This window comes from Nelumbo nucifera, chromosome 1, assembly GCF_055504915.1.
Source record: "Nelumbo nucifera cultivar China Antique chromosome 1, China Antique-T2T, whole genome shotgun sequence".
Lineage (NCBI taxonomy): Eukaryota > Viridiplantae > Streptophyta > Magnoliopsida > Proteales > Nelumbonaceae > Nelumbo > Nelumbo nucifera.
Window position 1 is genome coordinate 94,729,330 of NC_142649.1, and position 26,335 is coordinate 94,755,664.

The 26,335-nt window shown below is 36.3% G+C and overlaps 1 protein-coding gene and 1 pseudogene across 2 annotated transcripts; one reads left to right on the forward strand and one right to left on the reverse strand.

The window, feature by feature from the left end:
- Positions 1 to 1,339: 1,339 nt before the first annotated feature.
- Positions 1,340 to 3,405, reverse strand: LOC104605535 (tryptophan aminotransferase-related protein 2 pseudogene; annotated as a pseudogene). Its single transcript, XR_016081345.1, has 3 exons — positions 2,959 to 3,405; positions 2,500 to 2,801; positions 1,340 to 1,982 (listed from the first exon to the last, which is right to left on the reverse strand). The product of XR_016081345.1 is annotated as a tryptophan aminotransferase-related protein 2 pseudogene (transcript).
- Positions 3,406 to 10,207: 6,802 nt separating this feature from the next.
- Positions 10,208 to 10,879, forward strand: LOC148803571 (uncharacterized). The gene has a single exon (XM_088896805.1). It carries the CDS (start codon positions 10,208 to 10,210, stop codon positions 10,877 to 10,879), a length of 672 nt encoding a protein of 223 aa, XP_088752931.1.
- Positions 10,880 to 26,335: the final 15,456 nt, after the last annotated feature.

Sequence of the window (26,335 nt, forward strand, 5' to 3'; positions counted from 1 at the left end):
AGAAAACTGACAGTTAACCGAATCAACCGATATATATATATATTATATTTTCTATATATTATAAATTAATAAACACATACTATATATAAATATTTATATATATTTCTAGTTTTTTATTATATATTTATATATTTTTATAATATATATTATGAACTTCAAATTGGTTTCGACTACCAATTTTCCAAAGATCGGTAATACCATTTCGACTTAAAAAATAACACGACCGAAGCATCCCTATGAATTTTGTGTGGGCACATTACAAATTAATTATTTTAATAGTAATGATTAAATATATGAAGCAAGGTTATTAAAAAAAGACCCGATCTCATCATGAAAGAATAATGCCACTTGTCAACATATGAGAAAATGCTGGATTCACTCGTGCATTTTTTTCTATGTTTGGCATTGTTCTACCAGTAACTGATATATTGGAGTCGGGATCTACTCTCAACAAAATGCATTCCAACATACTTGCAACATGATTTGGCACAGCATGTCTCATATGGTTGGTCCTAGTCTTATGATGATCCTGATCTCATGGTGAGATACGTGGTGTTGCATCATATTGAAATGGGCATTAGTAATCTAACATTCATGGTTGGGTCTTAGTCTTATGGTGAGTCTCGATCTCATATAAGCATTTTGGACAAATACAAAATGTTCAGGATAAGGAAAATGATTAAAAATAAGAAACTGTTGAGTTCAAATCAGTCCCCCACAATACTGCTTCCCATAATGTTTTACAGTACATCTCCGCCATGTAGTGGGAATATCTCCCGATAATAATATCGGGAATGATGATGTCATCATTAAAAAATGTTCCCCATAGATGACAGGAATGTGCTGTGAGACATTATGGAGGACAGTATTATGGGGGGCGGATTGGGTCTCGAAACTGTTCTAGGGAAGGATACGACAGCAAGATAAAGATATTGAAAGAGAAATGCAAGTGAAAAGGGAAGAGGACAAAAATTATGATTTAATAATTGGGTTAAGTCGAGTGGTTTTCTTAGGCGGGGTTAGTTATTTAAAATATTTAACCTTTAGAAGAAAAAGTTTATGCAAGACATGTAAAACAACTCAAAACATTTCATTAAGGCTATATTTGGTTTGAAGGAAAAGGTAAGGAAACCCATACAAGATTTCTAAAGTTTTTCTTACATATCTTTCCCTTCCTTTTCCTATTTTTTCCTTTAAAGTAAACACAACTAAGGAGGGTTATTTCTCAAGTTAAACCTAAAACGCTTAATTTAAGGCTTTTTATATATATAAAAAGGGGCCTATTTCTGTCAAACAAGAATACCCGTAAAATATAGTTAAGTAGTTTTAAAACTATATGGTATATTAATTAATTGGGTCCACTATGATATAGAAAACTATATCGTATGGAAATCCCCTGTACATCAATTACCTAACCGGTAACTAATTATTTGTTTTTTCCGTCAGCTATTATATTAATTAGCCTGATATGGAATACGAAACTTCCGTCGATTACAATACAGTCACAATCGACCACGTCGACCAGATGGGAGAACGTATAATGTTCACGGTAAAAGGCCCATTAACACGAGTTCGGCAGTTCAACTGGACACAAATAACATTTCTCAAACACTCCCATCTCTTGGCCATGGGGCTTCTTCCATAGTCAAAGAAGTCCTGTCTACAACCATCAGACACGGCCTTGAGAATAGCATGAGGTCATGAATGAGCTGCGTGACCCAGCGTGAGATCTTCCGGTGACGTAGCATGACCAGTGCTTTTGGAGATGGTGACCCAGCATGGCCAGTGCTTTTGGCGATGGTGAACAGCATGGCCAGTGCTTCCCTCTGCTCCGGTTAACCACCGTTTCCCGAATAAACCCATCTGGATTATTTGGGGAGGGTACGAGCTCTATGTAAGGTTGATCGCCTTTGTATGTGTATGCGTCGCCGGCCCATCTGTAGATCCCGGACTTTAAGAAATTGGTGACCGCCGGATAAGACAGCAAGGAAGAAGTAATTCAACGCAAATTAATTAAAAACTTGATTAATCAATGAGCATAAGTATAGTAATTAAGGCCAAAAGTTTTTTCCTTATTTTTTTTTTAAATTTCTTTGGCCATAGAAACTTTATAAGCACTTGATAACATGATGGCCTGCACGTATAAACCACTAATTTTATTCCCTCAAGGTACTAATCCACCATTAATTAACCTAAACTAGAGAGAGAGCGAGAGCGAGCGAGCGAGCGAGCGAGCGAGAGAGAGAGAGTCTGTATGGAAACAGAGAGAGAGAGCATGAGACACGATCACTAACGTCTAATGAGGTCCCAAGATAAACAATGCTAAAGAAAAGGAATTGTAAGTATTGAACAATTCTGATGGCTTAATTCAAATCTCAACAACAATATCATCAAATGGGCCATTCTCATGCAAACAAGTTTGCTAGTTATCTAGAAACAAATGATACGTGCCGTGAATTCACAACTAATGTATAGAGTGAGATTGTGAGAAAACTCACCGAATAGTATGGAACGGCTGAAACGACGTTGATCGGCTCTGCTGAATCGGGAGATGGTAAAGCATAGAGCGCTGCCTGAAAGAGTTGTGTTGAACCGGTACCACCACGATGTAACGACCTTCTGGTTCAGTGTTGGCCACCAAATGATGCAAGCGTCTGATCTCTTCCGCTAATTCTGGCTCCAGAAACCAACACAAGTTTGTAATGTCCGAGAAGTAGCTTAGCGATTGCCAGACGGAGTTCACCACTATGCACTTGTCCCCCATCTTCTGCCAATATGGCTCTATCATTTTTGGATCACCACTGTTAACGAAAGTCAAATAAAAAATACTGTCAGGCGTCAGTCCGAGAATATGAAATAAATGTAGCCTGGAACAATCTACATATCAAAAACCCAACTTCAACTGTAATTGAAAATGATAGAAGCAAATAATAAATAGTCTTCGAATTGGAAACTTACTGGTCAAGGTTAATAACAGAGTCGGAGGGGAGCTTCTTGGTCATGCCGTTTTGTTTTGCTTGGAAAGCAACAGAAGAAGGGGAAGAGTGGCCGTTGATGCGCACCTCCTGCTCGGTACCAGGCATCTTTCTTCTATTCTTTGTTTAGTTACCGTTAGACGCTAAAACAAAAAACTCCTGAAAACTCGAACAAGCATTGAAGAGAGAGATCATATCCAGAAATCAGATCACTGTTTCTCGATCACATACGGCTGCTTATCTCTTGCTCCTGACCGTCTTTGATTGTCAGAGGCCTCCTGTACTAGCCGTCCGAAGTAGCCATTCTTCACCGTCGGAAGTGAGCTTTCCCAGACATCGTGCACCCCCATCCGCCGGAGAAGCTTCTGGGTAACCTTTCAGGGTGAAGACGTTAATGTCTTTGTTATCTTGAAATGAATTTCTTTTTTGAAATAACGATTTAAATGGTTGTTTTAGAAACCGGTTATCCTAATTCATTGAAACAGAGAAGTGGAATGTGATTGGTCCATGTCATCCGATATGATATGGAAATTTTTTCCATATCATAGATTTTCCCTAATTAATTAACTCTTTTCTTTATAACGACTTATCTTTGGGATGACAATGAATTATTATTATTATTATTATTATTATTATTATTATTATTATTATTATAACTTCTTTGCAGAATTAGGATATGCTGTTCACTCACCCCACCGTGTATAACGAGTTACATAACCGATCATGATTAAACAACATGCCAATGTTTCGTCGAGGATTGTCCTTCATCCCCGATCCCCAAGAAGGATAGGTTCTCCAAGGGGATCAGTAATTTTTTGATAAATAAATTTATTTAAAATAAATAAAAATTTTAAATTATAAATAATATTTTAAATATATTTTGATATATATATATATATATATAATATAAATAATATAATAATATATATTTAATATATATAATTAGGGCCAGGGCGAGGTGGGAACCTTAATCCCCGACCCCGATCAAGGATTCCTATTAATTCTCGTCCCCATCCTCACCCTGTCAAAACAATCCTCATTCCCGACCCGATGGGATCGGGGAAGTCGAGTCCCCATCGGAGATGGGAAAAATTGCCATCCCTATTTGTGCCAAGTAACTTGCAAACAAAATATATTTCAATACCCTATCAACATGATCTCACACCACATATCTCATGGAGGCTCCCAATTTTATGGTGGGTCCCAATGCCAATTAGAGTTAGTATAACACCCTCCCAACATGATATGATATCTAACATATCATACATGGAAAGTCCCAGTTTTATGATGGGTCCCAATCTCATGGTAAAATATGTGGTGTGAAATCATGTTGGAAGGGTGTTGAAACATATTTTGTTGATAGGAGATCCCAACTCTTCTCTCTCTCTAAAAAATCACTTAAAAACTTTTGAGAGAAATGGTAATTGATGACGGGCAAAACCGGCACATTGATCTTTGACGCCATGTGTCACCTCGGAAACCTCATGACCTACAAGCGAGACAGGTCGAGAATCATTCGCCCTCAATGCGGGCTCATGCGTCATCAAGGAGCCTCGGGACGTCGCCAACATCGGTTGAGGCGAACCGACCAAAGCCCCGGTTCCACCTCGAACACTTCAGTACATCATACGGTCTAAGCACCAGGTCGACACTCCAATCGCATACGTCCGACCTGCTACATCAGCAATGGGGATGCATTTCTAGACACTCAGCGCCTCCGAGATCATCGGAGGCATGTCGAAGACCTGACAGTAACGGCAAGAGTCTCCCCCGCTTCTTAGGGAAATGATGAGCAGCTCCTCTAGAGAATGCTCCCACGGGCCCCTAAGAACTCGGTTGTCAAGGTCCGTTATTTCTGAGAATCTTGATAGTGCCTTGATTACCCCTCGTCTCTGTAAAAGGAGAGACATTCAAAGAAAAAGAACTAGCTCACCTTATTCTTTTTGCTCAAAATCTTTTTACACTAACCTGACCGTCGGAATCTCCTCGCCTAGACTCACAACCCAGCACTAGCTCTCTGACACCTCTTTTTCTTGCACGCCTTTGAATTGGGTCCGTGCCATACTTCACTCTCACATTAGGATCCGAGCAGATCAAGAGTGAAGTAATAATACTTCACTCTCACAATAGATTGGTTAGTTGGTTTAGCTTAACTTGGTAGCTGTTCTATGAGCGAAATTTTTGCTTTGGCGCCAACAGCCCAGAAATGTTCTTGGGCATGACACGTCACAATTTAACTATAACACTTCCTATAATTTCATGAATTATTAAAATCTATCCTATAATTTGTATTTTATTAAAACATCTCCTATAATTTCTAATCAATATACTTAATTGATCTTTCATTAGATAAAAGTGAAAAATTATAGTTTTAACCTTAACATCCATTTAAATAATTTAATCAAAAGAAACTAAAAACAAAAATATGATTTTTGCCCCTAATAAAACACGAATAACCATTCAGTTTTTCTCTATGTTGTCAATTTTGTATTCTGTACAAAGAAGTGTTAGTGGTACTTTTGCAATAAACAACCATAGATCCATACCCTTGAATATTTTCCTCTTAATTTAGGGGTGTTTTGGAATAAACAACCATGGGTTCATGCCGTTGAACATTTTCCACTTAGCTTAGGTGATTATGTTACTATTTTAAGATGGCAAAACAAAAAGCTTAGGTGATCATGTTGCAAACTATAAGGGCCCTATTGTCATTGTTCCCAAATATACCATAAAGTTAAAATTTGTTAGGTGGGGTAAGTGAAGATTCCCCTTTAATAAAGTACAAATTATAGGGTAGTTTAAATAAATCTGTGAAACCATAGGGGATGTTCTAATAAATAATGCAAAAAAATATTGAATATAATTACTCTTTTATCCCACATCCATGATAATGGTTGTGTTTGGTATCATTACTATTATATTTGAAATGTTTGACTCCTGATCACCTACCCACAAGAATTCTGCCCTTGCCTACCCACAAAACACTACCTCCATGCATTGGAAACATCTCCCCGAGTATAATAATATGTAAGATGATGAGATGTTCCCCATGTGTGGCGGCAATGTTATGTGGGTAGGAAATCTGGACTCCAAATGTTTTGAGTTGGTCAATATAAATTGCCATACAATTGTTATTTGGGAGAATGACGGTTCAACCTAGGGTCAGAATTTTTAGCCTCAAAAACTGATGCCAATTCTCACAGGCAGACATTAGTGTATAGAATGGGGTTTTTGACATTTTAAATGTTTATAGTTCTGTAGTGGAATTTAGAAATCTGCATTGGGCCTGTCCCTACTTTTCCATTATTATTTGAGAGTATTTATAATTAAAGTAGATACTTTAAAGATGCTAGATGCTATGTACAAGGATGAAGTCTCATCATTTTAGTTAGTTTAAAATAATTCTCACATGTGATGTGACAATAAATATCTCTTACCAATTTGTATCGATAAACCCAAAACATTTCAAATAGAAATAGCAATGATACCAAAGACAACTAATGTACCATGCCTAGAAACATTGCCAACAGCCAAATCTTTTCCTTGGACAGGCTGTAGGATCAATCATTTTGCTCCCACAATATAGGGGTGCCAATTGGACTGGATCAGATTGGTGTCAATTGGACTGGATTTGGTCCAATCCGATCCAGTCCAATGTGAGTCCATTATAGATGGATCAAGTCCAATCCAATCCGTTGAATGTTTTGGACCGGTCCAGTTCAATGTCTAGACCGTCCAATCTGTTCAAGTTCATTTTGATTTAGATTGGCTTCAACCTAAACTCGATCCAATCCAATGTAATAAATATTTTGAATCGAATTAGTCCAATCTAATATGTCTTGATGGTCCGTCCAAATTGATTTTGGACTGGACGGGATCCAATCCAAAACCGGCCCATTGACATCCTTACCAACAAATAAACGACTTGGGCCAAAAGGGATCGCCATGTCAAACTGATTTTGTAGTGGGAAGTGGGAACTGGTTCCATCTAAGCATCCAGATCCACGTGACGGAGCTTTGTTAATGAGTAATGACATAAAAATTTCCCAGTCTTTGTATTATTATACAGGGTTTCGATTAGCCACTTCATGCCTCTTTGGCACTTTGTGTTGTTCTTCTCCTTCAATAAGTTTGATGGTTAAAAGTTTCAATATAAACTTCCTAAAAGAAATGGATTGGTTTGAACCTACAGATGCTTGAGTTCGGATGAATGGCTAATTGACTGGAATACATGAAAAGCTGATTGATTAGGGTAGGGTTTTGATTCTTTAATCGATTCGAATTCAGGACTGATCACGTCACCATGCCTCTCATTACTCTAAACCCCTTTTCCAATTTACTGCTTTTTTGATATTTTTATCTTTTTAATTTCACTAATTGCCCATTAAAATTTAAACCTATGAAAATAGGCAATCTTAGCTAAGTTCCAGCAGAAAGGCATGTATAAGGATCGAGACATAGATGAAAAACGGGAATAATTAGGATCATGATATATATATATATATATATATATATATATATATATATCAGCGAATAGTTTTCCTTTAATTTTGCCAAAATTCAAGTGATGATTACACTATCTACATCAAGCAAATCTCTTTCAATAATAAGCTTCCTTACGCATAGGTTTTCTAGTCTACTAACAGGGGTCACTGAGTTTCTTGGTCATTGGAGACTGGGGAAGAAGAGGAGCTTAAGTCTGAAGTTGCCGTTCATATGGAAAGGGTGGGAGAGAAAATAAACATTAAGGGTTCGTTTGGTTCATAGTCGGAATCGGAATCGAAATCCTTTGGAATTGGAATCAGAATGGTCTATTCCCATAGTCTGTTTGGTTCAGACAGGAATAAGAATGAGAATTAAAATCAGTAGGAATGGGATTTCATTCCTAAGGGAAGGGCGGGGAATGGCCATTCCCTCAAATGGGGGAATGCCATTCTAGCAGGAATAGGAATGGGATTCTGACTCCACCCAACCAAATAGTTAAAATCGGAATAGCCCATCCCAATTCCGATTCCAGATCCCTATTCCTATAAACCAAACGGACCCTAATTTCGTGATCTCTGTTAGTGATAACTTTTATGACAGAGGCTTGACGGGTGAAAACGATCCTAACTTCGAGAAATCATTTACCAAGTTCTATACCACTAAGAGTTTGCAAAAGCAATGGTACAGTGTTTTCGGAAACCATGATTATAGAGGTAATGTGAAGGCGCAATTGATCCCGGTAGATAGCAGATGGTTTTGCTTGAAATCTTATATTGTCAATGCAGAAATTGCGGAAATCTTCTTTGTGGACACAAATCCATTTGTGGGCATGCACTTGTATGACCCAAAGCACCATGTCATGTGGATAAGTGCGACCCAAATAGGAGAATGTCGTAAGGATGAGGACTCCGCTGGGGGATTAGGTCTTATCCCGAAGACCTCGACAAATGACCTCATCCCGACAACCCTGGAAGCCTCATCCGATTAGGACAAGGACCTTCGGTATAAAAAGGTACCTCTCACTCAAGGTAAGGGATCCAACTTTTGACTTCCATACCGTTACTCTACTCGGACCAGCACTATTCTCTAACTGCTCGGCCCAACCGACCACCTTTCTCAACTGACTTGAGTGTCAGATTACCTACTCAGGGATAACTCCTCGGGCCTCTGACTGTCTTCTTGGTTTCAGATCTTGGAGTGCGGCTTTGTCCTTCCACCTCAGCCCCACTGAGTTGATAGGATTATCTGACTACGACTTCGGTTCAAGAACCACCTTGGATTGAGAAACATTAAATTGGCACCATTTGTGGGAATCGCACAAAAATCTATTCCTAATCCTCTCTCCGTGCGATCAAGAAAGATGCCAAGAAACACATCAGAACTTTCAACAGGCTGATCCCCATCTCGGGGATCCCGCTCTCACCTCAGCCCTTCACCACACGAGTTTCAATAGTAACCCCAACCTCAGGCCACGGTCAACCCCGCTCATTTTTAGGCAATGGAACAGAAGGTCAACTAGATCTTGGCCTTGATGTAGATGCTAAACCTTGCACCGCGACCTCCTCAGACCGTCCCTTCCCCTGCCTCGATGCTCACCGCGATTGATCCTCACCCTAAGGACCCCAAAAAGCGCCGGGTAGACAGGGGCAAGGTGCGGGCTGACCAAGAAAGGCAGACATCAAGAAGATTGGGCTCCTCGGTTCGGTCCCGAGAAAGAGACGACCAAAGACACCAATCTACCAGATTCTAGCAAAAGAAAGGCTTGGTGGATTGACACAATAGTAGCTAGTTTCCATCGCTAAATCCACTCTAGTCAAAGATCGCCCAGCACCGCCCAAGAAAGAAAAGACTACGCTTGTGGCCCTAGACCATAGGGATGCAGATGTCAGGGAACTCTAACAATGCTTGACTGAGTTGGAGCCTAGCCAAGCCGAAAGAAGTGCACCCCCCCCCCATGGTCTGACCAACAGACTTGAAAAACCAGCTCGCCAAGGAGCCACCCTTCACCCAAGACATCGTGGACGAGCTCCCCCAAGCCGAATGGCGAGCACCGCAGTTCGAGAGGTACGATGGGTTCACGGACCCTAGCGATCACATCAACGCCTTTAAAGGTCAAATGATGCTGCACGGCTCGCCCGAAGGCTATATGTGTAATGTTTTCATGGTGACCCTCAAAGGAGTAGCCTTGACATGGTATACCTCCCTTCCCTCGCGCTCTATCTCCTCCTGGGAGCAGCTGGAGAGCCAGTTTTTGGCGCAGTTCACAGCTTGCCAAGAACATTGGAAAATTTTGGCAAGACTCATGCAAGTGCGGTAGAGGAAGGGAGAGTCACTCGGAGAGTACCTCACGAGGTTCAACGCCGAGGCCCTACAAGTCCAATCATTGAACCAGTTGATGGTCGAACCATCCAGTACGGCCTGCATCCCTCCCCGTTCAACTTTTCCATCTCGAAGAACCGTCCAAAGACCATAGGCGCGCTAATGACCCATGCTCAAAAGTACATCAACGCAAAAGAGGTACATGCATAGATGAGAGAGGAGGAAGAATGACCTGACAGGAAAAGACGGGATTCCGATGACCACAAGACAGAGAGGGTGGACCAAGACAGCAAGAGGTAGGACTGCCGACCAGATCGGAGTCCGAGGGCTCCACCTCCAACCTACAGGAATTTCATGCCACTGACTACCCGCGGTTTGAAATCCTTATGTAGATTTGTGATTGTAACTATGTTAAGTGGCCCGAGAATATGAAGTCGCAGAACAACAAGAGGAATCGGGACAAATACTATGAATTCCACCGAGATCACAACCACGACATCGACAACTGTTACGATTTGCGCCACCACATCAAGGACTTAATCAGGCGTGGGTACCTTGGTGGGTTCATTGGCAACAAGGACGAGAAGGCAAAGGAAGACCCATGCCTAGCACCCAAACCTCTAGCCCAGGCTCCACCAGTCGGGGTCATCGCCATGATCTCAGGAGGGATGGCTGCTGGAGGAGAAAGCAACTCAGGCCGCAAGGCATATGCACAGTTGCTCGAGATTGATGATAGGGAGCAGAAGAGAAGGCGCGAGGACCCGATCACCTTCACAAACGACTATCTTCGAGGAGTCCAGATCCCGCATGATGATGCCTTGGTGATCACAGTTGTGATAGCCAACTTTGAAGTGCGGTGCATCTTGGTAGACACGGGGAATTCGGTTGATCTCCTCTTTGAGGACGCGTTTGAACAGATCGGCATCAGCAAAGACCGCCTCACCCTGGTCAACACTCCCCTGATGGGTTTCTCTGGGGAGTCTCTCATGCCAACTGGGAAGATCAGCCTTCCCCTTCTAATTGGAGATGACAATATCACCACCACAACTATAATCAACTTCATCGTCGTCTGGTGCCCATCCTTGGCTGGCCAATCTTGAATGTTCTGTAGGCCTCTGTCTCCATGTTCCACCTTGCAATAAAATTGCTAACCCCATATGGAGTGGGAGTAGCATGTGGGGACCAGAGGGTAGCACGACAATGTTACCTGATGTCGTGATGAGGAAAGCGTTAGGCCGTCGAGGCCTTGACCATTGAGAGCATAGACCTGCGTGATGAGTTTAAGACACAGTGCGGCCAACCAGTTGAAGACCTCATCCAGGTGCCGCTCTCTGAAGAAGACCTTGAGAAGATGGTCCAAGTCGGATCTCTCTTGGATGATTGTCTTCGGGAGGACCTCATGCAGCTGCTAAAGGACCATGCTGACGTGTTTGCTTGGTTGACAATGGACATGCCGGGGATCGACCCCAAGGTCATCACCCATTGCTTGAACGCCGATCCACACTATCAACCCATCAAGCAAAAGAAGAGGAGCTTCACCGCAGAATGGTGGCAGGTAATCAACGAGGAGGTCTAGAAGTTGCTTGACACCAGCTTCATCCAGGAAGTAAAGTACCCAGACTGGTTGGACAATGTGGTGATGGTGAAGAAAGCTAACAAGAAGTGAAAAATCTGCATTGGCTTCACTAACCTAAACAAGGCCTTTTCCAAAGACAACTTCCCCCTGCCGAAGATCTACCAGCTCGTTGACGCAATGGCGGGGCATGAACTCCTAAGTTTTATGGATGCATTCTCAGGCTACAATAAGATCTAGATGCATCCTGACGACTAGGAGAAAACCGCCTTCATCACCGACCGTGGACTATACTGTTATAAGGCAATGACATTTAGTATCAAGAACGTTGGCACTACCTATCAACAGCTGGTGAACAAGGTGTTCAAGGATCATCTCGATCGCAATGTTGAAGCATACATCGACGATATGTTGGTGAAGAGCAAGAAGGCCAAGCACCACCTACCCGACCTCAAAGAAGTCTTCGGCACCCTCAGGAAGTATAGAATGAAGTTGAACCTGACCAAGTATGTTTTCAGGGTTGGCTCCAGCAAATTCTTGGGGTTCATGGTCACACAGCGAGGAATAGAAGCCAATCTAGAGAAGATCCATGCCCTCCTCGACATGTAGTCACCCTAGATCTATAAAGAAGTGTAGTGCATCATAGGACGGATACTGCCCTTAGCAAGTTCATGTCCAAGTCTGTGGACCAATGCCTACCCTTTTTCAAGGCCCTAAAAAGAATGAAAGACTTGTAGAGGAAAGAATAATGTGAACGGTCTTTCGAGGAGCTGAAGAGATACCTAAGCTCGCCAGCTCTCTTCACAAAGTCGAGCCCTAGGGACGAGCTGTTGCTCTATCTCTTGGCCAGAGACAAGGTGGTCAACTCGGTACTAGTCAAGGAGGAAGATTGGGTACAAAGGTCGATCTACTACACCAGCAAAGTTCTCAACGGCGCAGAAACCCGGCACACGAACCTAGAGAAGGTAGCCCTGACCCTAATCACCTTGGCAAGAAAACTCAGGCCATACTTCCAAGCCCACAACGTCCAAGTGCTTACCGACCAACCCCTCAAGCAAGTACTACAGAGACCGGAAGCATCTAGCTGCCTAGTTAGGTGGAGTGTGGAGCTGAACGAGTTCGACATTGACTATGCACCTCGGCCCACTATCAAGGTCCAAGCCTTGGTTGAGTTCCTTGCGGAGAGCACCTTCACAACATAGGACCTGGCCCCAACACCGCGGATATAGACTCTCCATGTAGACGGTTCATCCAACATGCAAGGTAGCGGGGACGACCTCATCCTCCTCAGCCCAAACAACACAGTACTAGAGCACACCCTCAGGTTCGAGTTCAAGGCCTCCAACAACGAAGCAAACTACGAAGCTCTGATCATCAGACTTTGACTTTCCCTAGACCTCGGTGCTCGGCACGTTGAACCCTTTAGCGACTCCCAACTATTGGTAAATCGGATCCACGGCCAGTTCGAGACATGGACCCCGACCATGGTGAGCTACCTACAAAATCTGATGCACTTTCATATCTAGATAGCTTGTTGTAGACCAACCTCGACCCAACGGTATGGATGGACACATTAGCCCAGCCCAGTATAGCACCAATGGCTCTCCTCATCCTCCCCATTCAGCAAGGCTCGTCTTGGATGTATCCCATAATGCAATACTTATAGGACGGTATGCTACAAGAGAACCAAGCAGAAGCCAAGAAACTTGAACACAGGTCGGCCCGATACTGCCTTATCCAAGGACAGCTCTATCGCCGATCACATACTCTCCCCTATCTGAGGTGTCTCCCCCCCTTCCTAGGCCGACTATGTCCTCAAGGAGATACACGAACGTATCTGCAGAGACCACCCCGGCGCTCAAACTCTGGCTCACAAGGCACTCCAAAATAACAATAATTTCTGCAGAGACCACTACTTTTAATAATTTTTTACAATACAAAAATAACAATAATTAATTTCAGCTACGTTGTTCATCAAACCGGTGAAACCGACCAACACGACCCAACTCAACTTGAGTTTGTTGGTTTTCTAGTATTTTTGATGGGTTCAATTTTGGTTTGGCCATTTGTAAATCAACAAAAACCTATATATATATGGACAAATGGAAAATTTCCCATATTCAGTAGTCTATATATATAAATTTTAAAATGGAAAAGTGGAAAAATTTTCCATATTTTTTAATGATATCACTATAATGATACCACTATATTTTAAATATTGTAAATTTAATTAATTAATTTAATTTTTAATAATACCACTATAATTTCTAAATTTAAATCTTTTGAGCCAACCAACCAAATTATTGTCCCAAACCAATATAACCCAAGTTGAATGGTTTTCACTAATGGTTGGTTGGTTTTGGGTGACCAACTCCCCAACCCGGCTAGGTCAATTTGGTTGGCCAAATAACATAGAATAGAATTGAACCGACCCGTGAACACTCCTAATTTTAGCTAAACTAATAGTTTAATCTCGAATAAATAAGAATAGTTTAATCTACAATAATTATTGAAAATTTTCTATTAAATAACAAAACAAAAATAAATTTATACATAATTATTGAAAATATATTTATCACAAAAATACAATAAATATAAATTTTAGTATATATAAATATATATTAAGATTTTAAAATTATTATTAATAAATACCAATTTTCTGAAAGTTGATTGCTAGAATTATTAATTGATATAAGTGAAATAATGTTTTTATTATTAGTACTGATGTAGGTGCTTTAGGCAGGTCTTCGGCGCACTAACATGTGGTCGAGTTCAGAGCCAGTTAGTGTGTCGTACAGGGCAGGGGTTAGCGTCCAGCGCAGGACCAATGGCGCGACCACATGCGGCGGTTCTTGGATGTCCTCCCGCCTAGGGCTAAGATCGCATCCTGACCATCTGCAGCGTCCGCTATCAAGTGACCTCAAGTATAAATATGGCGACATTCCCCCAAGGTAAGGGATCCGGAACCTGTACTCCTAGTTCTAGCTCTCCAGCTCCTGGGCGACCTCGTCTGAACCCCTCAGACCTCGTCCGCCCTCTTTACTCCACCCTACTAACTTGACCATCGGAGTCCCCACCTTGGGTCCCCACCTGAGGCCTCTGACGTCCCCTTTTTTCGTAGGTCCTGGTCCTCGGCTTCGGCCTCAGCACACCTCGGTCTCCACTAGCCTATGGCCTGGGCCTTCCTCAGAACCCGTTGGTCCTTGGCTAAACTTCACCAGCCCTCGGCCATAATGCACATCGGGCTTAGTAGGTCATCGCCCTCAACAGTTCACAGATCCTCCTAGCCAGTTCGTCCGGGAGACAAGGTAAATTTACTATGTTGTCCTTAGCCCATCCTGAGAACCAACAAGTACATTAATAATTGCAATTATTATTATATATTTTAATATCTATTAAAAACATTTTTTTGAAAGTTATTACCTATTTTTGTTATTTGAGAGATTCAATACCTCCAAATTATTTAATATATTTTTCATTATCTCAATAATATTTAAAAAAATTAAATTATTTATATTTTATATTCAAATTATTTATATTTTTGATAAAATTTTTTAGGTTATTACATAATTTCTTTATTTAATCTATTTTATTTGCTTTTAAATAATATTTAAAATATGATTTACTTATTAATTTTTTAATATTTAAAATATTTAAATTTAGTTATTTACAATATTATCTATCTATTTAAATAATATCATTATTTAGTTATTTCAATAATACTTATTTATTGAATTTCATAATCCATATAATTATAAGTTCTACTCTTGTTACATAATTTCGTTATTAATTTTGTGAAATTTAAAATAATTATAAATATATTATAATGATTTTCTACTTTTAATAATTTTTTAAGTTTATTACATAATTTCATTAATTTAAATATTTAAAATTTAGTTATGTTAAATATTTCAATATTTAAAATATCTAGTTATTTAAATATTTAAATAAATTGTAAAATATTTAAAATTTTTCATATTTAAATATTTAATATTTAAATGTTTTGTTGTTTATAATATTTAGTTATTGAAAATTTTAAATAATATTTTTAAATTTTAAATTTTTATTATTTGAATAATTCGTAAAATTATAACTTATATTGTTAGTACATAATTTCGTTATGAATTTCATAAAAGTATGAATATTATAAAATCTATGATAATTCTTTTGTGTTTTAATAATCATTTTAAAGTTATTACATAATTTCATTATAATATTTAAATAATTCTTAAATTTTTTAATTCAAACTTTCTTTTGATAGATATAGATGAAAAGTGTGGGGTAGGATAAATAGGAATTAGAGGTAATTAGGAGTTATAAATAATTTAGGAGATAAATATGAATTATAGATAGAGAAAGTGGGGGGGGGGGGGGGGATAGTGGTGTCACTTGGCTAGATTAGATTAGAGAGAGATTTTAGGAATAGTTTTAGGAAGGGATATGCAAAGGGATAAACATAGAGAAAAGTGGGATGGGCCAAACATGCTAAGATGTTAAAATGAGAGAGGGAGAAGGGAGTGATGAGGTGGCTTCATGAGAGAGCATGGAAGGCAAAAATGAGAGGGGCTGGAGTAAGGGAGATAGCTGAGGCCACCTACGTGGCACTTTCTACTTTAGTTGATATATATATATTAAGACCTGTAAATTTATTATTTTATATTTATTAATCGTTATTAGTCATTTATTATTATTGACAATTACAAAAGTATTAAAAGTAATTTATGAACATAAGAAACATTTTCCCGAAACAATTAATTACAATTTCAAATAATCACTGAATATTTTTATTTGAAAATAACAAATAGTTTTTTTTAACTATTTGACAAGATTAAATTTTAGTAATCTTAATATTGTCAGAAATTAATATTTTTACAATTAACATTTTCAGAAATTATTATTTTCAATAATTCAGTAATTCTAATATTATTTTAATATTTTACTTAATGTTTTAATTAATTAGTTATTAATATTAAATTTTTATTTTCAATATTTTAAGTTTGTTACTAAAAATTATAACTTTCAGTAATTTTAATATTTTTAGTTATTTTACATTAATAATTTTAATTAATATTTTCAATAAATTTACAAGTCTTAATCTATTTATAGATAGATAGATAGATATATAGATTAAGACTTGTAAATTTATTATTTTATATTTATTAATCATTATTAGTCATTTATTATTATTGACAATTACGAAAATATTAACACTAATTTATGAACATAAAAAACATTTTCCAGAAACAATTAACTACAATTTCAAATAATCATTGAATATTTTTATTTGAAAATAACAAATAGTTTTTTTAACTATTTGACAAGATTAAATTTTAGTAATCTAAATATTGTCAGAAATTAATATTTATACAATTAACATTTTTAGAAATTTTATTTTCAATAATTCAGTAATTCTAATATATATTTTTTAATATTTTACTTAATGTTTTCATTAATTAGTTATTAATATTAAATTTTTATTTTTAATTTTTTTAAGTTTGTTACTAAAAATTATAACTTTCAGTAATTTTCATATTTTTAGTTATTTTACATTAATAATTTTAATTAATATTTTCAGTAATAATTTAGTTATTTTTAATATATTTTCAACAATTATTTCTTATTATTATTTTTCAGTAATTAATATAATTGGGTATTAGTACTTTTTCATTATTTCATATTAAAATTACTGAAAATATTAAAACAAATTGATTATTGGAATTTTGAAAAGTTTAGTGTTATTTTGGAAAATAACATATAATTTATTGTAAATTTGGAATTTTTTGAAAAATTTATTGACCAATTACTGCAAATTGATTGTTCAATTTCAGAAGTTAACAGAAATTTCTGAAAATTTACAAACATTTTCAGACATTTATTTCAAAAATAATTCTTGAAAACTTTAACAGTAATTTACAAACATTTTCCAAAAATGTTAACAGTTTTCAAACATTTTCTGAAAATATTACAGTAATTTATTTGTAAGTTAATGAAAATAATGAAATATTATTTAAATTACTGAATATACAAAAAGCTTTTGTTACTTTTAGTAATTAATTATTCATAAATTCAGATTTTTGTGAAAATTAATTTATTCATAATGACTTTTAAGATATTCGAGTTTTTCTTTCTTTCTTTCTTTTTTTTTTTAATCTTTCTATCATGCAAACAATAAATAGAGATATTTTATTAATTTAGTTTTAACTTTTAAGCATCTCTAGCCAATGGTTTCCAATAGTTTATAGTTAACATGGGTCCCAAATAGTAGACACGTAGCGCATTATCATTGGACCACAATCGTCCTATTATAAGGAAATAAAAGTTGTAGTAAATGTTTGAAACCCAACTAGTTGATTCTTAAAAGACCAACTAGATCGGTATCGTTTTTCTTTGTATTTTTGTTTTTTAATCTTGTTTATATAGTATAATCAATTGTCCACCTCTTTAGTAACTCTTCTAAGTTCCAACTTGCTTCTAGGCATGCTCATCAAAGACCGAAGGTTAATATATATATATTTTTAATAATTATATATTTATTGATAATATATATTGTAAAATGAAAAAACCATAAAACCGAAGAACAAAACCAATCAAGAACGAAACCAGTCAACCAGTTAATCGATTGGCTCTGACTTGTTTTGGTATTCCGTTTTCAAAAAAATTGAAAGACCAGTTTGGTTTATAAAAAAATTGAAAGACCACTTGCTTCTTCTTCTTCTTCTTCTTTTTCTTATAGAACCCTGATGTGCCGCGCTACACAAGCCGAGGGGTAGCACTCCCCCTCCCTGAAATAAATCACTCAAACAAATGCAAAACTAAGGCATCCAGAATATTATCAAGACTAAAATCCACCCAACTATGAGCCATAGAAAGCGCAACATTAGCTAACCAATCCGCAATACAATTTGCCTCCCTAAAAACATGCTTATAATGAATATCCTCATTTCACTGCATCTTCACCTCTATGCATTCATTTGCAATGTTCTCAGATGAGATGCCACGGAGGTTTGGAGAGGAGCTTCATGCATGAGATAACTATCTTTTAGTCACCCTTGATGATGATGAGATTGTTGGTGAAGTTTTCTGTCAAGTTATGAGCCTCCCAAGCAACCCAAGCCTCTGCTAGTTTGATATAAACTGTAAGCCTTGTAGTCCATAATCTCACCATGGTGATTCCTTGTGATAGCTGCAATAGAACATCTCCCGTTACTATCAAAATTTATCTTAATAGTGTTAAAATTTGGAGCTATCCAAGCAATTAGCTTACACGACTTTTATTGCAAAAGAAAGTTTTCCTTTCGAGCATTTAAAGCTTTCTCCAAAATCAATTAAGGAGGCATACTAATATTATTAAAATCTTTTTGGTTTCGATTCTTCCACATATTCCATAAAATATAAACACTCTTCTCTTTAATCTTTTGATTTCGATCCAAGGAATAAAAATAGTTTTAATCTTCTCTCAAATATTTATGGGGACAAGACTCCTGTTTTTCAGCTCCCACCCTACTCCATTAGAGATTTGAGAATTCCTCTGCATGCCCAAGAAATATTCTTCTTCTCTTTCACATCCCAAAAATGATCTTTTTGGAGATATTTGCCTTTCATAACTCTTACCCGAAGGTTTTCTTTCTCCTTTACAAGTTTCCACCCTAGTTTTGCCAAACTGGCTTCATTAACCCATTGGAGGTTTCTTAAACCTAGCCCCTCAACATTTTGGAGTGCAAGCCTTCTTCCATTCAATAAGGTGGAGGGATCTCTTATTATTTCACTTCGACCAAAGGAAATTTCTTTGGTATTTATCAATTTTCTCAATGATGTTTTGAGGCAGTTTAAAGGATCTCATGAGAAATTGTGGCATCATATTGGTAGAGGAATTGAGCAGAGTTATCCTGCCAACCATAGAAATGGTATTCTTTTCCCAACCCACCAATTTGCTACCAACTTTTCCTCTTATACTCATAAATGTTTTCTTTGTAACTCGACCATTTATAACTGGAGCACCCAAATCAGTGTTAGAGTTCATTTGGATTGGAATTCTCAAGACTATAGCCAGGATCTTTGAAATCTATTTATGGTATTTTTTGCGAATTGGATTATTGACTTAGGAAAATTTGGACACTGTCGTGAGGTTGAGGCATATTTAGAGAGAATTTCTTTGATTTTCAAACAAGATGGAATAGTTGTTTTAGCAAAAATAAGGTAATTATATGCAAATTGCACAAATGGAATTTTAGGACTCTCTTTTGCTGATTTACACCCAATATTGTTTTCACAATTTATTTGATTCTTTCTCAAGTTTTCTTGCAAGAAGCTCAGGACATAGGACAAAAATGTACGGGGATAAAAGATCCCCTTGTCTAATTCCCCTATAAGGGGTAAATTCTCTTGTTGGACTACCATTAATCAAGACTTGGTAAGACACATATCTAATGCATTCCATAACCCATCCCACACACTTATTGTGGAATCCAAACTTTGTTAACACTTTCTCTATGAACTTCCATTCAATTTTGTCGTAAACATTTGTCATATCAATCTTGTAGGCCAACATACCTGATTTTCCCTTTTTTCCTTCTCATAGTATGAATCATCTCATGAGCAATTAGGATATTACCGTTTATTTGTCTATTAGGCACAAAAACACTCTAATATCAAGGAAGGATTTAATTCTATTTACAAGATTTTTTTAGATAATTTTATAAATTACATTACACAAACTTATTGGTTTCTAATTATCTGGATTTTCATTTTTTGGAATAAGAACTAGAAAAGTTTGTGTAATGTAATTTATAAAATTATCTAAAAAATTCTTGCAAATAGAATTAAATCCTTCCTTGATAAAAGTTTTATTTAGATTATGGCACATCTTTCTTGAATGAAAGAAAGCTATGACAACCTGATTGATCGAATCTTTGACAATGCTCCAAATTTATTTTAAAAATAAAAAGAGAGCATTTAACCAATCTGGACTGGACCAGGAGCTTTTAAGTACTTGATTGTTCATAGGGCATCATAAATCTCCTTATCAGCCACTTCTCTTATTATTTATAATTTTCTACATTTTGATCTTCAATAGTGCAAGGCTTAACTTCCTCTAAAAACTCCTCAATTTCATTTATTCCCTCAGTTTGGAATTTTTGACAAAATTTTTTCTCTAAAAGAAGGCCGAGATCTCTTCTTGATCCTCAATCCTAACTCCCTGCTTGTTAAAACTCCTCCCAATTTCTCTTTCCTACTTCAGAATTGTTATTCTCTTAAAAATGCTATCATATTTTCTCTCTCACCATGAAAACTTAATACATCTTTTCTTGTTGTCAAGTGTTAAAGTACCGTGGGTTTTGCAAAATGGTTAAAATTCTCGGTTCCCTATTCGTGATATCTATTTTATCCACCAAGACATATTGGTCTCAGAATCTCAGATTGTGTAAATTTATATACATAACATTATAATATATATATATATATATATAAATATATTTATGGAATCTGAAAAATTGTTTAAAATAATGTCTTTTGCACTGTACATATTTGTATTTGTACTCCTGCCAAACTGAGCCTTAGGAAAAATGGAAAAATCTATGGGAAAAATAGCTAGAACAAATGATAATAATAAGATGATAATGAGATGTAAATTGTTGAAACATCCCATTAAGTTTCTAACGTTAATGAAACCTCCCATGACGTCTGGAAATTGAAATTACCTCCCCTAAATTATCTGACATTTGGTAATAGATCCCCTTTGTTAGGATCCTCACAACAGGTACAAAAATGTTCAAAATGCCCATGCAATTACTATTGAGGTTGGTTTCTATAGAAAAAACAATACAAACTTCCTAAACAATAAAAAAAATATATATATAGAATTTAAAATAGCCCTTTACCTTTGAACAATTTGAAAAATGAGATTGGAAGGGTTTGGACTAGTAATTCATATGAAGAGAAAATTTGAAAATAGACATTTTGCTTAAAAGTAATTGCATGGATAGTATTGTGGACATTTCCATGCCCCTTTTTAGAGGATTCTAACAAAGGAGATCTACTTGCAACTATGTTGAAAGTTTAGGGGAGGTGATTGCAATTAACAAACTTCAGAGGAGGTTTTAACAACAAGAAACTTCAGGGGTGATTGCAATTTACTCATTTTGCTATCCCTAACACCAACAAGGCACCCACCCTCTAATTCTTAGTGGAATAGTGTAGTATTGTAAACTAATCCAATGTTTTAAAAATCGACCCAGAGGTTGAACCATTTTTGCCTCTAGGCCCAAGAGGCTTTTTTGGATCCTTGGGATGTATAGATTTCAAAAAAATACCCAAAATAAAAAAAAAATCACCCTAATCAGATATCAAAACACAAATTATGACCTCCAAAAATTTATATATACATTTAATCTGAAACCCATGACGAGGGTCAAATGAGTCAATAATCCAATCACCTAAAATCTAATGATTTTTAACCAAATCAATGATGAATTCTGAAACTTTGCTAGAAACCAAACCTGAAAATAATGGCCGAATGATAGTTCAAACCGATCAAATCAACAATTGGTTGAAAACATTGAACTAATCTAACCAAGTTGAAATGACTATGTGCATGTGTTCACCAAGTCCTTGTTTGGCATCAAGGATAAATGTGGTATGGAGCAACGCCAAATTCAATGTTTGTTGAGAAAACGATGCATTGCTGTCATAGTCATTGGAAGAGTGTTATAACATGTTTGGTTGGAGCAGATATTATGGGCTCTACCAATCGCACTTAGACTCCATGACTCCATAGAATACGACCCGCCCGGATTTCCATAGGCTCTGAGATGCTATGACATATGAAATAATTAAATTAGCCATAAATAAAAAACAAGCCTGATGCCTGCCTAATCAATGCCTAGTGCGCCCTCGCTCCTCTCTCTCTCTTACTCAAATGCATGGTTTACAAAACCAGACTGGACCGGAAAAATTGGTAACCGATCAGCCCTTGGGTCCGGTTTTATTAAAAATCGGAAATTTCTAAAACCCATTGAAAAAGTAAAAAACCGTTGACCCAAGCGGTTGGACGGCTAAACCGTTCGACCCGGGTAGCAGTTCGTGGGTTACTTTTTATATTTTCAATGTTTTAAATAAAAATAAATAAAATAAAATACCTTCTCCCCAAACCAGTAACCCAGTTCAAATGTTTAGTCACTTTAGCTTTAGGGTTTCCCGAGTTCCCTCCTCTCAACCCTTACGCCCAATCGACCACTTGCGACGACCAGCACCTCTGGCGTCCGATAGCGACATACACCGATCGACGGCGACCGGCGATGGCGAACTTGTAGGTAGTAGTAAGAATTGCGGGCCTTGCGATGGTGGATGGCAAACTTGCCTGCGACCAAGTTTGTAGCGGTGGACGACGAGTTTGCAACTGCGATTTTGCAATGACAGGTGAGGGTTTCTAGCAGCAATAACAGTTGCAACCACTTGTAGCGGCAATCACCTACGACCAAGGTTCAAAGTATCAGATACGCTTAGCATATCGGGAAGGCAATTTTAAGATACCTATCGAGATATGCTTTGGATATGCATGCGTATCGAAAAAAAATTAAGATATGCATAAATACGCAAAGATACACATAGAAACACTATAAAAACTTCAATATAACATAAAAATACACCAGTAACACTAAATATAAAGTTTTAATAAGATATACACATTAAATTAATATATTTTAATAGAATTGATAAGGAACTGCATCATACTCAACTACTCAATATATGTGAACATCTAAACAATGTTTATTAAAATTATAATCACATCAATATTTAATAATTCAATTCAACACATACAACATAATTCAACACAAAATATTGTCTAAAATTAAAGAAAAAATATTTAGTAATAGAAGTGTAAAACATACCTTCATAAATGATGATGTCCGATAATAACCTATATAACATGCAATTCAAAAATAGTTAATAAATAAATATTAAAATCATAATAAAAATTAATTATTTGATAAATTATTTACTTATATACCTGAAACCATGTGATGACAACCAATAATTCAGTACCATAGGGAGTTTCTTGCAGGCTCATAATTGCTTATAGCTACATTGTGTTGATCTCTAAACAAAGTGCAATATTCGCCCTAACTCATTCTATTAGAGTATGATGTTGTATATATCTGTCTGAAATGCTCAAATTGCTCCTTAGTACAACATTGTTGATAATAAGATTGAGTCTGATAATTTGATCCGTATCCTTTAGCAAGACTACAAAAAATCTAAGAACTCATTGTAGTTCTAAGGGTTGTAGCTGTATGACCCGTGTCAAATGACTCATATCCATACTAAGAAGAGTTGTATTCATAATTAGAAGTTGAACTCAAACTCATCTTACTTAATCCAAGCATCATCTCATTACTTTCCATGGATCTTCCATAATGTTGGTTCCATTCATCTGATATTCCATAACCATAAGAACCATAACTGGAACTATTCATTAATTGCATGTTTCTGCGACTTGGACAATATTGTTCTTGACTAAGTTGCATTGAATCATCCATAGGTGGTATATATTTAACAAAACTACTAGTAGCATTACCTTTATTGTGACCATTTGTTCTATCATATTCACCACCATCACCATCACCATCATCATTAGTAGACTCATTACCATTATCAGTCCCACTATTGCCTGTCTATTCTCTGACCCAATCATCAACATTTATCCCCATTTGATTTGTGATATAGGGATTGAGTCTTGGAGGATTACTTGGTTCACCTAAGACCCTTATTTCTGTGTCTTTGGTGTCTAACTCTAATCTCATATTGTAGTGGACATATACCAATTTCTCCAAAGTGTTATAAGATAGACGATTCCTCTGCTTTGTATGAATAAGGCTGAAGGTACTCCAATTTCGTTCACAATCACTGGAAGAAGCCATTTGTGAAAATACCCTTATTGCTATTTTATGAAGATGGGGGCATCTTGGCCATAAATCAATCACCATTCAGCTAAAAAAACAAATATATATATATATATATATATATTATATATATGTATATGTGTATATATATATATATACATTTTAATATAAATAAAAAATGTATAATATTAAAAATAAATTTAATTAGTTAACAACTGATAATTAAATTAAAGAATATAGAAATCAAGAATATATTAAAATTTTAATAACAAATATTGTATCATATTATTAAAATATATTTATTATATAATTTATCAACTTACATAATTACACTTTACCTCTTGTAGAGCAATGGTAGCTCTAGTTTCATCTAGCTCCAGCCTTGTAATGATTTTTTTCAAAAATGACAATAAATCCTCATTCACAACAAGATCATGATCATATTGAAAAGCTGGATTTAAATAATATGCTAAAATTTAACAAAAAATAATATTGTTAATTGACATCTTAAAATCTGATTTAGCATTTACCATAAAAATATAAAATATTAAAAATTAATGATATAATTAAATAGAGTAAAAAATACCTGCTTTATGCAAATGGTAAACGAGTTATGCATTCCATCTTTTGTTTATAATGTCCAAGATGTATTAATTTAAATTTGGAAATTTATCTTCAATCATCTTCTTCACTCTACGCATTGCCTCATATACAATTCCCATTATTGCTCTTTTATCACCATCAACAATTCGAAGCATTTTTACAAGGGGCTCAGTCATCAAAGCATATTGTTGAACTAATTTCCAAAAATTGTTGTCATTGATAATTTTCTCAACTTCTCCTCTTCTTGTCCTTGCTTGTGATAATGATTTTCATTCATCTGAATCAATAATGCGTCTTAATGTTATCTTTTGAGAATTTAGACTTTTAAAAGCAATATAATGAGTAGCAAAGCGAGTTGGCCCTGGGCGTATTAACCCTCTATTATTTGTGAAACTCCTCATCAAGTTGAGAACAATTGAGTGATTATAAATGAAATTGGTAATTGTTTTTCCCCTTTCAATCACTCTAGACACCATAGAAAGTTTAGCAATGTCTTCTAATATTAAATCAAAGCAATGAGCTGCATACGGTGTCCAATACAAGTGCTTTTTTTTTTGTTTTAACATTCTGCCAACTGTTTTATAAGCACTTCCATTATCAGTTACAACTTGTACAACATTTTCTGCACCAATTTTATCAACCACTCATTCATCAAATAAGACAAATACTATGCATTATGTCGATCACTAGATGTATTAATAGATTTATGAAACATTGTTTGCCCATTACAATACACCATAAAATTGATGATCGACAATCTAGTTGGTCCTGTCCAACCATCACACATAATAGTGAGCCCATATATTTGAACTTTTTGGAAGAATATTTTGAAATGGCTTTTCAACTCTTCAACTTCCTCATCTAAGAGTCTCCTCATAATTTCATAAAGTGTAGCCCCCCCACCCCCCCGTACACCTTTTCCTGCTTTTGTAATTTCATCTATCATGATTTTATAATATGAAGATGTTGTTGCATTTGCAGGGATATGATTGTATAGAAAAAACTTTGAAACAACTCTTCTAGCATCATTTCCAAATCCATGTTCATAACACTCCTTAATTTTTTTTTCTTAGCATCTTTGTCTCTATACAAAAATTTGTCCATCTCTTCTATATTAAGAATGTCACTTTTTGAGGATTTTTTGGACTTAGAGGGTTTAAATATGTTAAGTGCTTCTTTCCAATTCTTTATTGGAAAGATACTACTCTTACTTTTAGATAATTGTGGTTGTGAAGAACCCCCCTCTTGGTGTTGTGATTTTCTAAATTGGGGCATAGTGTTATGGAATCTTTGTAATTGTTCTTGTTCCCATTGAGAAACTCATGATGTATGTCTACCCATATTGAATGCCCTTTGCTCTATATCATCATCATCATCATCAATGTTAACATATTCAGGCCTTTCTTCACCATCATCATCATCTTCTTTTTCCTCATTCCCATCATCCCTTCTAGGCCTTAATGTTCTTCCTATCATTTTTT